This window comes from Prionailurus bengalensis, chromosome D1 (genome assembly GCF_016509475.1).
Source record: "Prionailurus bengalensis isolate Pbe53 chromosome D1, Fcat_Pben_1.1_paternal_pri, whole genome shotgun sequence".
Taxonomy (NCBI): Eukaryota; Metazoa; Chordata; class Mammalia; order Carnivora; family Felidae; genus Prionailurus; species Prionailurus bengalensis.
In genome coordinates this window covers 67,674,838-67,689,076 of record NC_057346.1, presented here as the reverse complement: position 1 = coordinate 67,689,076, position 14,239 = coordinate 67,674,838, and the positions used below count along the sequence as shown (strand labels likewise).

The 14,239-nt window shown below is 46.2% G+C and overlaps 1 protein-coding gene across 17 annotated transcripts in view; it reads left to right on the top strand.

Annotated features, from left to right (window-relative positions):
• The window catches only part of IRAG1 (inositol 1,4,5-triphosphate receptor associated 1), a 120,386-nt gene that overhangs the window by 41,494 nt on the left and 64,653 nt on the right, over positions 1–14,239 (top strand). For 9 of the 17 annotated variants that reach the window (XM_043580651.1, XM_043580647.1, XM_043580649.1 and 6 more), the window contains exon 1: positions 2,586–2,798. The exons of 2 other annotated variants lie outside the window; for them this stretch is intronic. In XM_043580651.1, the coding sequence (XP_043436586.1) occupies positions 2,601–2,798 (198 nt within the window). In that variant the 5' untranslated portion in view covers positions 2,586–2,600. Of the gene's footprint in view, positions 1–2,585; positions 2,799–14,239 lie in introns of those variants that run through there. 6 more of the 17 variants (XM_043580654.1, XM_043580653.1, XM_043580652.1 and 3 more) reach the window with 1 other exon arrangement.

Here is a 14,239-nt window from a genome sequence, read left to right as displayed (position 1 = left end):
ATAAAAAAAATTCTAGTTAGCCGTGATGAATCAGACTCCTTGCCTTCCTTGGGGAGCTCATTCAAAGGCATGTGTGTTGGGGTGGGGGGAATCTGTCAGAGTTGTGGCTGAGGTCAGATCTGACCCTGCCTGCAGCCCTCTGGCTTCAGGCCTTCAGGAGAGCCTTTCCTATGGGACCTGATGAATATCTAGTATCATGGGAGGTGGTGGGGCTTTCTGACTTCCTCCTGCAGCCTCCTTCAGTCAGCACCTTGGGCCCAGAACATAGTAGGTACTCAGTGAATGACAATATCCTTTGTTTCTCCTTTGTGTGTTCTAGTAGCCCCTGAGCTGTGGCTGAGGGCAAGGTCTGCATCTGGTGGTTTTCATTTGCGCATCAGCAGAGCAGCAACTTCAGGGAAACTCTGAAGTGATTGAACCAGGCTGGTTTCTGGTTCTGAAGTTCCCTGAAGGCTTCTCCCACCCCACTAAGAGAAGGGGACCTGGAGGAGCTGAGGAAGAGGCCAGGTAGAGGCCTTTGGATTCTGGCTGAGCTTCCTGGACTTCAGACTTCTATGCAGATGGCTTCTGTGAGCACCTACTCTGTGCTGGGTGCTCTATCTCATTTCAGACTTAGAACATTCCTGCATGGGAGACATTCTTATCTCTGTTCCTCTGACAAGGAAAGTGAGGCTCAGAAGTGAAGCCAACATAGGGGCATCTGGATGGCTCAGTCGTTTGAGTATCCTACCCTTGATTTTGGCTCATGTCATGATCCCAGGATTGTGGGATCGAGCCCTGTGTCCAGCTCCATGCTGAGTGTGGAGTCTGTTTAAGATTCTCTCTCTCTCTCTCTCTCTCTCTCTCTCTCTCTCTCTCTGTCTTTCTTTCAGGGCATCTGGGTGGCTCAGTAGGTTAAGTGTCCAACTCATGGTTTCAGGTCATGATTTCACAGTTTTGTGAGTTTGAGCCCCACATCGGGCTCTGCACTGGCAGCATGGAGCCTGCTTGGGATTCTCTCTCTCTTCCTCTCTCCCTTCCCCTCTCCCCCCAAAGTAAATTTTGAAAAAAAAAAAAGATTCTCTCTTTCTCTCTGCCTCTGCTCCTCTCCCCTGTTTGTGCTCTCTCTCTCTTTAAAAATTAAAAAACAAAAAGTGAAGCCAACATTTAAGGCCACACAGCCAGTGAGTGGCAGAGTGGGGACTCAAATCCAGGTAACAGGTTCCAAGGCTTGCGTTCTTTCTACCTTACTATCCTGCCTCTCCATATTGAGACCTGACATTACTGACCTTTTCTAAGAGGAAGCAGAGGAGCCAGGCCCATTGGCTCCAGTCTATTGCAGAGATCATTCATGGTCCTAGGCCTCTTGAATGGTGAGAAACACAAAAGAATAATTAGTAGTTATAAGTACCAGTAGTTAGTAGTTATAAGTTAGTACAGTGGTTACAAATTCATAGTTATAAGTAAACCCAAGTCAAACTGAGTAAAACACTAAGAAATTTAATTGTTTGTGCAGCTGGCCAGTCCAGAAAGAGTTCAGTTTTCAGGTGAATTTGATCAGGGATCCAGCTTCTTTTTTATGCAAGAGTCTTAGCTCTACCACCTCCTGAGTGTCTGTCAGTTTTATCCTCAGTCTGGACTTCCAAATAGAAACAAAATGGCATCAATAGCACCAGGTCTTAGATCTTCACACTCTACCACCCAGAGCAAGTTCAAGCACCTGGATCCCAGAACACTGTAATGTGCTCATTCGCTTACACCAGATCTATTTTCTATCCCTAAGCCAATCACTGTGGTGGGATAAATAAGATTACGCTGACTGGGCCAATCCTAGCTGGGTCTCAAGGTTGCTAGACCATGAGATGGGATAAGTCTGGCTTGTGGCGAAACAATTAAAGGTTGCTCAGGATTGACGCTGCACAAAGTACACAAGATGCACCCTGGCTGAGCCTCCAGAATTGCAGGCCTCGTGCGGGCTGTCCTCAAGTGAGACAGCCCCATACTGAGGATCAGAAAAGCTGTTGAAGGAAATGAAATCAGCCATGGGGTAGAAAGTCAGGGAACATCATCTCCTCCTCTTCCTCAACCCAGACAAGGAAGGTTGTGTGGTATAGTAAAAAGAGTCCTGGCTTAAAATCAGGAAGATCTGGATTCAAATTGTTGGTTCTTTGTGTGATTTTGGCAAATGGTTGACATTCCATGATGCTGTTCTCTCTTCTATAAAATGTGAATATTAATGCCTGCATCAGAGGTCATCATGAGGATTAAATTAGGTGATGTTGTAAATGTTTCTAGGATAGTGCCTGGCACTTAGTAGGTGCTCAATAAATGGTACATAAGTACAGGTCTGGTCCCAGTGGAGCATCCTCCATTAGCTATGGTTTTGAGGAGTTTGAAGCACTTTTTTCCCTTCTGGGATAGCTGTGTTTACTGTAAGGACCAAATTAGTTGCAAAATCTCTGAGGTCATCTCTAGCTTTGTAAACAGAGCAAATGAACAGGAGGAAATGCAATTCCAAATGCCCTCTCCTGGCCTAGTCCAACCTTTGCTGTTGATACAAACCCAACCAACTTTTTCTGCGGCTCATGGCTCCTAGAAATGGAACCCAACTTGGGTCAGGGATGGGAGTGGATTTGACTTGTCCTTTTGGCGTCTCCTCAGCCTGCGGAGCCCAGGCCTCTTGGAGCATCTTTGGGGCTGACGCCGCGGAGGTTCCGGGCACACGGGGCCACTCCTGCCAGGAGGCTGCCATGCCCCACATTCCCGAGGACGAGGAGCCCCCTGGAGAGCCACAGGCAGCCCAGAGCCCCGCCGGCCAAGTAAGTGCCCCCTCCTTGCCTGCAGCTAGCCTGGCCGGGGCCAAGTCAAGGGTCCTGAGCTGGGGCCACATTGCCTGGCCTGGCCAGAGGGTCTGCTTACAGCCTGTGCAGGCTGCAGTGGGCACCTGGGGAAGGTATGTGGCTGCAACACTGAGGAATAAATACCCATAGTTCGTTTGAATTGGCTGAGGCTCCCATAGATGAGCCTAAATGTTCATCTCCTAGATGAACCTCCTAGGCTGTGTCTGACTGAGGTTTCCTGGGAGGTCCAGCCACCCTAACTCTGCAGGCACCCTCCTAGAATGGAGAAAGACTTGGAGGAGAACCGTCAGCACAGGGGGCCTCATCATGTCACGGGTGTGATCACCAGAAAAAGACCACCTAAACTGAGTCCACTTAAAATGAAGACCAACATTTCATAGTAAATAGTGAAAATGATTTTCAGTAAAATTGTATTGTAAGAAAGAGAAATGATGACAATAAATTAAAGGGTCTCATTGAGATTGTTTCGTACAAATGAAATTATGAAAATAAATTATTTTTAGTTATACATATAACAAAATATAGATTATATGCTACTTTTTTAGAAGGAACAAAGAATTGGGGTGCCTGGGTAGCTCAGTCGGTTGAGCATCCGACTTTGGCTCAGATCATCATCTCGTGGTTCGTGAGTTCGAGCTCTACGTCGGGCTCTGTGCTGACAGCTCAGAGCTCAGAGCCTAAAGTCTGCTTTGGATTCTGTGTCTCCCTCTCTCTCTGCCCCTCCCCAACTCACGCTCTCCATCTTTCTCTCTGTCTCTCAAAAATGAATACACGTTAAAAAGAAGTATAAAACAGAAGGAATAAAGAATTAATTGTGTCTATTTTGGCATTGGTATATTTATTCTTTATACCAACAGGATGAACCACATCCTTCACATTTTACTTTACAACACCTCTGTTAAGAGATTGTTTAAAATTTAAGGGCTTCATTCATTTTCCCAAGGACTTCTATCAATCCTTCAATATACAAATCATTTTCTCATAAAGAACCTATCTTGCCTCATCATGATTTTTTCTTTGTTAACTGCTCTAGCTCCATCTGCTCTCTGCTGGTCCAAGACGTTGCATGTGAAGTGTTCCAACACTGTCTTCTTTGATTTCATGAACTTTGCACTTGGTTTGCCCTTGTACCACCCACATTATATCTGACGGTTGCCTGAACTGACCTCAGCCAGAAGGGACAGACATTTGTTAAGTGAGGGAAGAGAATGGATGAGTGAGCATTAATTTGGTAAGCGGGCAGACTCCGTGAACATTTTCATGTCAGGATGACATTTGTTTTTTTGCACATGATAACTGTGGGAACTCAGATAATAAATACTTAGAAAAGAATGGCTTCTTGTATCTCCCTATCCCAAACTCATGGGATTGAGATGTTGCAGAACTTGGCAGACTTGGGGAGCCCTTGAATTTCTAAATGGCAGTGAGCCAAGCCCCCATGCATTTGACCACAGGCAGCTGGCTCAGGGTTTTATTGAACCTCCCTCCCAGGAATGTCGTGGGCTTGGTGAGTGCTGCTGGTCAGTTACTTTCCATGGCTCCAGACTGCTCCTCTGCTCCTTTATGGGTGATGTCTAGTCTTCCCCAAACTGAGTGCTCTGCTGCTGTACCTTTCCAACTGCTGCTCCTAACCAAGTGTGGAAAATTCCCTTAAAACACTGGTAATAGTGGGCTATAAGGTTTAGCCACCAAAAAAATTTGTTAATCTCCTAAAGTCTGAAGATTAAAGAAGGGAATGACAGCAGAAAGGAAAACATCTACATCTGGAATCAAATGTGACTATTCCCTTTTCTCAGTCATGACTTTCCCGAGTTCTGTCCCCTTAGCGTCCCTTCTCCCTAGTCCTGGGCTCCTTCTTGCCATGGCCATTCTTGACCCCTTCCACTATACTAACATTGATCATGTGCTTAAGCCAGATTCTGATGCAATCTGGTTCCCAGATCCCAGCGAGCTCCTCCAAACAGCTGTCATGCCATGCTCCCCAAGTATATCAGTGTTCCTTAAAAAATTAAAAGATTGTCAGGGTGCCTGGATGGCTCAGTTGGTTAAGTGTCTGACTTCGGCTCAGGTCATGACCTCACCGTTCATGAGTTTGAGCCCCGAGTCAGGCTCTGTGCTGATGGCTCAGAGCCTGGAGCCTGCCTCGGATTCTGTGCCTCCCTCTCTCTCTGCCCCTGCCCTGCTCATGCTCCATCTCTCTGTGTCTCTCAAAAATAAATAAACACTGAAATTTTTTTTAAATTAAAAGATTGCCAAAGCTTCAACTCCACCATTAGTGAAGAGATCCTTTCACACTGAGTTTAGTTCATCTTTAGCTCATTGTCTCACCTCTCTAAATAAAAGAACCTTTAAGCCTTCTCCTCAGGAGATGTAAGACAAGACAGCACAAAAGCCTGCTGGCCCTTCTGACCATCATGACTTCAAACCACACGTAGGTGCAGCTCCACTGGGTTAGAGGTGAGTGTGAGTTTCTAGTCGCAGCCAAGCAAGGGGAGGGTTCCATGAACTAACCACACAGTTGAGTGGCAGAGAGGACTAGCTGAATAGCAGGAGCTCCAAATTCCAGGTCTCTACAAGTTCACTCTCCTTGTGACCTTGTACCAGAACCAGACCTCTGTAACGAGGTGGTGGGCCCCATGGTCTCTGAAGGTGTATCAAATGCTGTGTTTCTATCTCTGTACTTGTGGGAAGTCTGTTTGTGGTACCAATAGCCTCTGCATTGCTGGAGCCAGCAGGAGAAGGACCCATGAGGACTTCAGGTGAGCTGGACTCAGGATGCCCAGGTCCTATAATGGAGGATCATTAGCACATAGTTTAAGAATATGGACTCTGGTGTCAGACCAAGCTGGGCTCCTACACATCACAGTCAGAAGACCTTGTATGAATCTGTTAACTTTCCTGTGCCTCTGGTTCCTCATCTCTTCCCCAGGGCAAGTATCAGTGGCTGCCTCCTAGACTCTGGTCAGCCCAGTCCTTGAGTACCTTCTTTGGCCTGAGGGACCATGTGGCTGGGGCAGATTAGACCCCAGACTGAGGCTACATCAGATTTAGTATTCTTTTATTCTCTGCCCTTACTGAGAGGCACTAGGCCTCCCTGATTCTCCAGAGGCCCATGGGCATCGTCACTGCAGAGCACCTCCCTCTTTGCACCCATCAGACAACCTACATTGGGCTTCTCAGGCAGCCACAGCCTCAAGGGAGGATCAGGCCTTGTGAGCAGGGCTAGAGCCTCCAGGGGCTAGAGCCCAAGTCCCTGGGAGCAGCGGAAGCCAGGCAGCCAGGAAAGCAGGGTTGGCCAGGAGTATTTGGCTGAAATTCCCAGTACCGTGTGAATTCCCACTCTGTGAAGCAGGCAAAGAATCAGAGCATCCTTCTGAGTTTACAGTTCCCCCGGGTCCAGCCCTACTTCTGGTTCCTCAAGCCCCAGCCCCCATTTCCCATCACTGACACGAGCACTAGCTGAGGCCTTCTCACACAAAAACACAAAAGCTGTAGTGCTAGATCCTGTTTTTCTTCTGCGCGCGCGTGCGCGCGCACACACACACACACACACACACACACACATACACACACACATTTTCTCTCTCTCTCTCTCTCTCACACACACACACACGTAGACACACACACATTTTCTCTCTCTCTCTCTCTCACACACACACATGGACACACACACACACACACACACACACACATCCTTGAGGTCCCTAATCAGAAACTGTAATCAAAACCTGCAAAGCAATAAAGCTTCTGGACAATGCACTCTATGAGGTTGTGTCCTGAATGTGTTTTCGGGGTTAGCCCTTGAACAGGGAGGGGCTCAAAGGAATGAGCTTGTAGCCAAGAGGTTCTGGCGGGAATAAAAGCTGTCAGGACACAAGCCTGGGAACTTGAGGGACCACAGAATGACAGATCATCAGAGCTAAGAGCTAGACGTGACACTAGATCTTATCTAAGACACTCCCAGGCAAGCAAAGTTCTGCATAGCATGAACCCCCAGTTACCTGGAAGCTTGTTAAACCCGGATTCCTTTGCCAACCTAGGCCTGTTGAACCAGAGTCTTCTGGGGTGGGTCTGGGGAGTTTGCAGGAGTAGTTCCATAGCGGGGAGTTCCCCACCTCACAAGGAAGTCTGCTGTGGTTGGCCAGCTCTACTTGCTGGTAAAGCTGGAACTTGCCTCCCTGTGACTATACCTCAATCCTGTCCTCCACACCTGCCTATAGTGGTGTGAAAACCTACAGATGCAGGAAGGCAGTTTCTGCATCTTCCCAAGTTGCCTTTCCTCTATTTCTCCAGGCTTTGCTCTCAGAGCCTACCCAGACCCCTCCTCTGGGCACATACCAACCTGTCTCCCCCTAATCATAGGGCACCAGACCTGGCCCCAGGTCCCAGAGGCAGCAAGACCAGGACATTAATCATTTCCTGGCCTGTGACCAGCAGCCACATTAAAAATCTCACTCATTAGAACAGCATGGCTTCCTCAGAAGTGCCTTGCAAAGGTGAGGGTGCAAAGAGGCTCATGTTAGCTCTAACAGCCCAATTTTCACTGGCTCTACTTTCCACCTGGACAACCTTATCCTCTTCCAGGGGCTTCTGGAAGCCCCCAGGCATAGGCCAACGTGAGCTCATAAGCTCATAAGACCTCACATCTTTCACATCACCTGTTCCAGTATTCCCCTCCTACCACCCCCTGACTCTCACCCCCATCTCCATTGTCCACAAAACCACTTAATAATAATACCAGGCACTATTTTACTGTATTAACTTATTTAACTTCCAGTCAACCTTATGAGGTAGATATTATCATCTCTATTTTACTGCTGAGGAAACTGAGGCACAGAGAAGTTAAGTATCTTCTTCCAAGATCATATAGCTCATAAGTAGCAGTCCCAAGATTTGAACCCAAGCAGCCTGGCCCCAGAGTGCATGCTCTTAGTCTTTCTCCTGCACTAAGTACTAATGGCTTTGCCTCGGGGGCCCTCTATGAGAACTCTTGGTGCCTGGTTAAAGGGAACATTGTCCTTCATTTCCAAAGCCCTTGTCTGGGACAACCAACCAGGGTCTCTGCAAATACGCTGCCATGCACACTCCAATGCACCACAGCTTGTGGTGCTTGGACTTAATTCTGCTTGCCATCTTCTCAGATGCCTGAGCCCGTGGGGCCAGGAAATACAGTTCCATGTCACACATCCTGCTGAGACACTATGTTGCCTATGCTTCTTCATTCTTTTTCAGCCATCAGACAATAAAACAGCCCACCTTGATGTACACTGACTCTTAGAAACACAGACCACCATGCTATTCCTGGCTCATGCAACACATGGAGTCACTCTACACCTCCCAGTGTGCCTACTTTGTACTGCACTTTCTGATCCTCTAGACAAACTGATGCTTAACTCTGTTATATGGCAGCATCCTGTTGACTTAAGATCACCTCAGCACTCAAGTACCCAGTGGCATCCCTGCTCCCACTTCCAATTTTTTATGAACTGAAAATTAGGTTGGAATGTGCTCTGGCCCTCACAGCAAAGGATCTGCTTGTGGAGCTCCTAAAACCTCTGACCATGAAGCTGCTGGGCCTCCTCTTTTGGCTCACAATTGGAGATCGTGGTGGCTGCTGCCATGACAAATCTGGACTTCCTGTTTGTGTCAGCATAGTGAGAGACCCATCCTGGCTTTTCAGTGGGCTGGCCCAGAGTGGAGCCTGTTCAGCCGCCCTTTCAGAAAAGTACCATGCAGGCTTTCCCAAGCAGCCAGGGAGTTCTGAAAGGCACAGGAAATGCTTCCATTTCATTGGGACACAACGTGTAAGTAGTGTGGCAATGTGGAAAGAGCTGGGCTTCACAACCCTGAGCGGGACCCTGGGTGAGTTACTCATTTTGCCTCAATTTCCTTATCTGTAAGCCAAGCCTTACATTAATAGCTGCTAACAACAACAAACCTTTAAGGAACCTTTACTATGTTCCAGGTACTGTGCTAGGTTTGTTGTATACTTTATCTCATTTAATTTTCAAAATATCTCTGTGGGGTAGGTACTATTGTTATTCCCATTTAGAGATAAAGACTTCAAGCAGAGAAAAGTAATGTGCTCTTGCTAATACAGTCATTGAGCCTAGAGTCAAACCCCAGGCAGCTTGACTTTAATTACCAGAATAATCTATATAAAGTGCCATGCAAGGTTCTCAGCTCATAACAGGTGCTCAGTCCCTAATGTAGCACAAAACAGTTTTTGAAAAGTTTTTACATATATTACTGCAATTGATGCCCTAACCTCACTGTGAGGACAGTGATCAACATCCCCAGGGAACTGAAAGTTCAGAGCAGTTAAGTATTATATCCAAATGCAGGAAAAGAAACTAAACATGGGGCTCAGTTCTAGGCTAAACTCTTTACATTCATTATCTCAGATAGCCTTCATAATGCTCTATAAGTTAGCAATGACTATACCTAGTTTATAGATTAGGAAACTAAGGCTTGGAAGGTTAAGTCATTTGTCCAAAGGGCATAACAAGGAAGCAGCAAGACCTAGATTCCACTGCCTCATGGCTGTAAGCGGAGGAAATGGGGCTAGAATTATTTTTTTCTTCTTCCTAGTCCAGAAAACACTCCACTTTAACTGCAACAGAGTTTGAGCACACAGGAAAGGGTAACTCTTCTCTTACACATGATAGATACCCAATAAATATGGAATCATGTTGAATTTACTCAATATAGTTGACCCTTGAACAGTGTGGGAGTTAGAGGCACCAACCCCATGCACAGCTGAAAATACATGTATAACTTTTGACTCTCCAAAAACTTAACTACTGATAGACTGCTGTGGACTGGAAGCCTTCCTGATAACATAAACAGTCATTAAGACATATTTTGTATGTTATATGTATTATATACTGTATTCTTACAATAAAGTTAGCTAGAAAAACGGAAGTGTTATTAAGAAAATCATAAGGAAGAGAGAATACTTTTACAGTACGATACTATTAAAAAAAATCCACCAGTGCTGTTCTGACCCACGTTGTTCAAGAGTTAGCTGTAAATGTTTATTGAATTCATTCAACAAATGTTTATTGAGCACTGAATAACCAAGACCCCACTCTCAGAGACTTCACCTCCTAGTGGAATTACAATTGAATGACAATTCATTTCTGATCTGATTTGCTTTGTGATCCCTTACAAGCTTCTCTGGTCAGGAATTGGGGGATCCTTGGTCTATGCTGTCCTTGGGAATATCTAGAGTTTAACAACATCCTTTACCATGTAAGGTAGATTGCCAGCTTTTCTCTTCATTTTACCCTCCCTTGGCTGTTCAGGACCTGTCTTCACTAGCCAGGAGACTGGGGTTCTCTCTACCTCCCTGGAGACCCTTCGGGAAATGTGTGCCTAAGAAAAAGCAGGCAGTGTTCTGGAAGTGTTGATTGTTATAGGAGGTCAGAATTGTATATTAAAATTATTTTTCTTTAGTTCCTACAGTGAGCAAAGAAGTAGCCTATCATTTTTTGTTTCTCTAATTCCTGTCAGACTGCATATAAATTACTTAGGAGAGGGGCTGTGTCTTTTGTATGTGTATCTCCAACTCTCAGCATAGGCTCTAATATGTGGTGGGAACTCAAGGTGGGATTGATGGATGGACAGATGAGCAGGTGAATGAGCAGGTGGATGGATGGATGGATGGATAGGTGGATGGATGGATGGATGGATGGATGGATGGATGGATGTTTTTGTGAAAGGTTGGGTGGATAATTGGCTGGCTGAATGATTAAATGCCTGAATTGAAGGGAGGAAGAAATGAAGGGAGAAACAGGAGGAAAATGAGGGAGGAGGAAAGGATAGAAGATTATAATGAATGAATGGCTGGCTGGGTGATAGATACACTCTCCACTGAGTATGACTAATAGACATTGCATGTACTTCCACACTCCTGATGTTTTTTGGCATGAGAGTGAAAACAGTGATGAAGAAGGTAGGATAATCTAGTGGTTGTTGATCCTTGGCTTCTAGGAATAGAGTGGACAATGGTAGGAAAGAGTATCCAGGGGCGCCTGGGTGGCTCAGTTGGTTAAGCGGCTGACTTCGGCTCAGGTCATGATTTCGCAGTCCGTGAGTTCAAGTCCCGCGTCGGGCTCTGTGCTGACAGCTCAGAGCCTGGATCCTGTTTCAGATTCTGTGTCTCCCTCTCTCTGACCCTCCCCCGTTCATGCTCTGTCTCTCTCTGTCTCAAAAATAAACATTAAAAAAAAACATTAAAAAAAAGAGTATCCTCCAAAGGCAAGCAGGCCCTGGGTACACAGTGGGATCCACAGGGTGGGCACTGAGGAGCTTTAGGGGAGCCAGGAACTGGTACTCAGTTCTTGGCAGGGAGGAGCCTAATATCCAGCAGACTTCAGCAGAGGCATTTCTGCTCTCTCCCATGCTCTTAGGACTTGCTGCTAGAATAATAATTTACTCCCAAGTCCCCAGAGTCCTTTTATCCATCACAAGAGCACCAATTCCTCTTTGTGGCCAGGGCCCCTCTCTACAGAGACAGTCCGTGTTTGCCCTCCATGTGATGAGAAAGGGACCTAAGGATACAGCCACCACAAGTCCCAACCTCTTCTACCATTCTCACCAATATCATCACTATTAATATTGCTTTATCTTGTCTAATCCTTCAAACAAGGCTGGAAAATGGGGATTATTAGCCCACATAATGTTTGAGAATATGAAACTCAGAAAAGTTAAGTAAAGTGCCCAAGGTCATCCAGGTGGGATTCCCACTAGGGCTCCCCAACTGCATTATACCCTACACTGGCTTCCAGTTGGGTCCTTCTCTCCCAGGCTATCTGCCAGGGCCCAAGTGCAGGAGCTGAACTCCCCACTCCCACCAGGGCTGGGACTGGGGCTGTTTCTTAGAGCTTCCTACCCAGGCCTAGTCATGTGATGTTGGGGAAGGGAAGATAATATTCCCGTCTATGACACAGGCCTATATTTATCTCTGCATACAAGCAGTTAGGAAACTGTTGCGCATTCCTGGGAATTTATGAGTGAAATAAACATTTAAATGTTTCTATAAGGTTTATTTAAGGAGAACAAAATGTGACCTGCTGGCTTATTATAGGGTGAGCTTGTGGGGAGACAGCCTGGGCCTCCATGCTTGGCTGATTTCAGGGAAGGGAAATGGACCCTTGGTGAGACTGGGCCTGTGGAAAGGTAAGGGGGTGCCCCTGCCATCTTTCCTCCAACTACATGTTCAAATTTGTGCTGGCTGGAGGGCCTCCTGAAGGAAAGTGTTTGTGAAGGCGGGAGCAGCCTAGAAGAATAACAGGAGTGTCAGAGTGTCATGCACACACCGGGAACCACGAGAGGTGAGACCAAAGACCAGGAGAAACAGCTATAAGAGTAGCATGGTGAAGTGGGAAGGCCAACAGGCCTAATATTTAGTCCTTTCCACTATTTTCCAGCTGCACAGCCCTGGACAAGTCCTTTCTTTCACTGGTAAAGTGGGGGCTGATGAGGAAAAAGCAGGGAGAAAGGAAATGCATCCATTGTCTACTCCATGCTCAGGGCCTTCACTTTCCTCTTTATGATTCTATGGCATTAGGAGGCATTACCATCCCCAATTTGTAGATGGATATCCTGAGATTCAGTGGCAGAATTGCTGGGAGGATGAAGTGAGGAAACACACCAGAAGTGTCTGGGATTGGGCCTCGCACTTAGAAGTCCAAGAAAGTGTCACTCCCTTCTACCCACATTTGTTCCTTTGTTGTTCATGTCTGTAACCTTGCAAAGGAAATCTCTACATGGTCTCAGAGGCAGATGGTAAGAGAGGGAGTGGAGCCAAGTGAAGGTGGTCTTGGAGGTGGGCTTCTCTGGGGGTCACTGATTATAAGACCACTTGGGCTTTTGTGGTCAGATAGATGCCCAGGGAAGATGCTCTATGGCTCCATGGCCAGAAGAGTGAGGCCCTCCTAATTTAACTCCAAATGATTGATCAGACTCAAAACTAAGAACAATAATCTCTTCAAAACCAAACTCCAAAGTAATTGATTCAGCCCCAAAGTTAACAATAACAGAATATAACATCTGACACTTACTGAGCATTTGCTAAGTGCCAGGTGCTTTCCATCTGGAGCTGCAGATTTAGCAAATGAAAATACAGCTATGTCCATACAATTTTGGAACACACTTACACTAAAAAATTATTTGTTGTTTATTCGAAGTTCAAATATAACTGGACATCCTGTATTTTAGCCGGCAATCTTATTTCCATATCAATCTGTTTAATTTTTGTAACTACCCTGTGGGATAGTTATTTGACAGATGAGGTAACCAAGGAACACAGAGGCGAGGTAACTTGCTCAAGGTCACACAGCTAGTAAGTGAGAACCTGTACTATGGACGAATTACTGTGGTTCCCAAGCTCAAGGCCCTTGAAGTCCTGAAGCCAGTAACTTCACTGGCAAGCTCCATATTTGGACATGCTGCACCACAAGCTTTCTTGAGGGCCTGTCTTATGTTTAGCAGCTCAGGTTGGGAGCAGGGTTGAGTATTCACACTCATCACACACACTACAACCTGGCAGAATTCACTCCAGAGGGTCTCTGGAATCTTCCCACACTTTCCTGGATTCCTGTCTCTTCAGTGCCTACTGAACTGAAACAGCCCACAGGAGACTGAATGTTCCCCACAAAAACAGTTTTTCACAGAGCTTGTTCATCCATTCTATGTACTGATTAGGGAAAGAACACTTTGATTTTATTATTGTATATTTTGCACGCACTGAAAAGAGAGAGTGAGGAGCATTCCAGGACATTCCATCAGGGGATTAGAGGATTTCTCCCTGATTGCTTTGTGCCTCCTGGTTTTTAAGCTGCTTTGAATTGCATGTGTTTGTGGTTACATGTTTGGCACTTGCCACCTATGGCTTGTTTCTGCCTTTCTATGAGCATGTCTGCCCCTACCCTCCTCTGACTGAGGGTGCATACAACCCCATGCATGACAGCCACCTTAGGAGAGCTTTGCTGCAAGTTGTCTTCAGCCAGGAGGCAGAGAAAACTTCCACCAGAAGGCAGCTCCTTAGTGTGTTGCAGACCATTTACCTCGCAGGTCAACAGTAAGGGCACCAGGCCCTAGGCACTACCTGGGGTGGGGGTGAGGGGTGCTTTCACCCACTCCTCATCCCATTGTGCTAACTGAGAAGCACTTCAGAGGTCTGCCTATTTCACTTTTCTCTTCCTGTGCTCTAGTGTAGACTGTAGCACATGATAGGCATTCGGTAAGTTTGCTGGAGAGAATAAAGCATAACAATGTGTGGATGTTTACACACTGACTTCTTAGACTAGAAGGCTTTTGAAAACTTCAGCGAGCCAACCATAAAAAGAAAGGCTAGACAATCTGTACAATAAGTAATTGGATGGAGCTGGAGG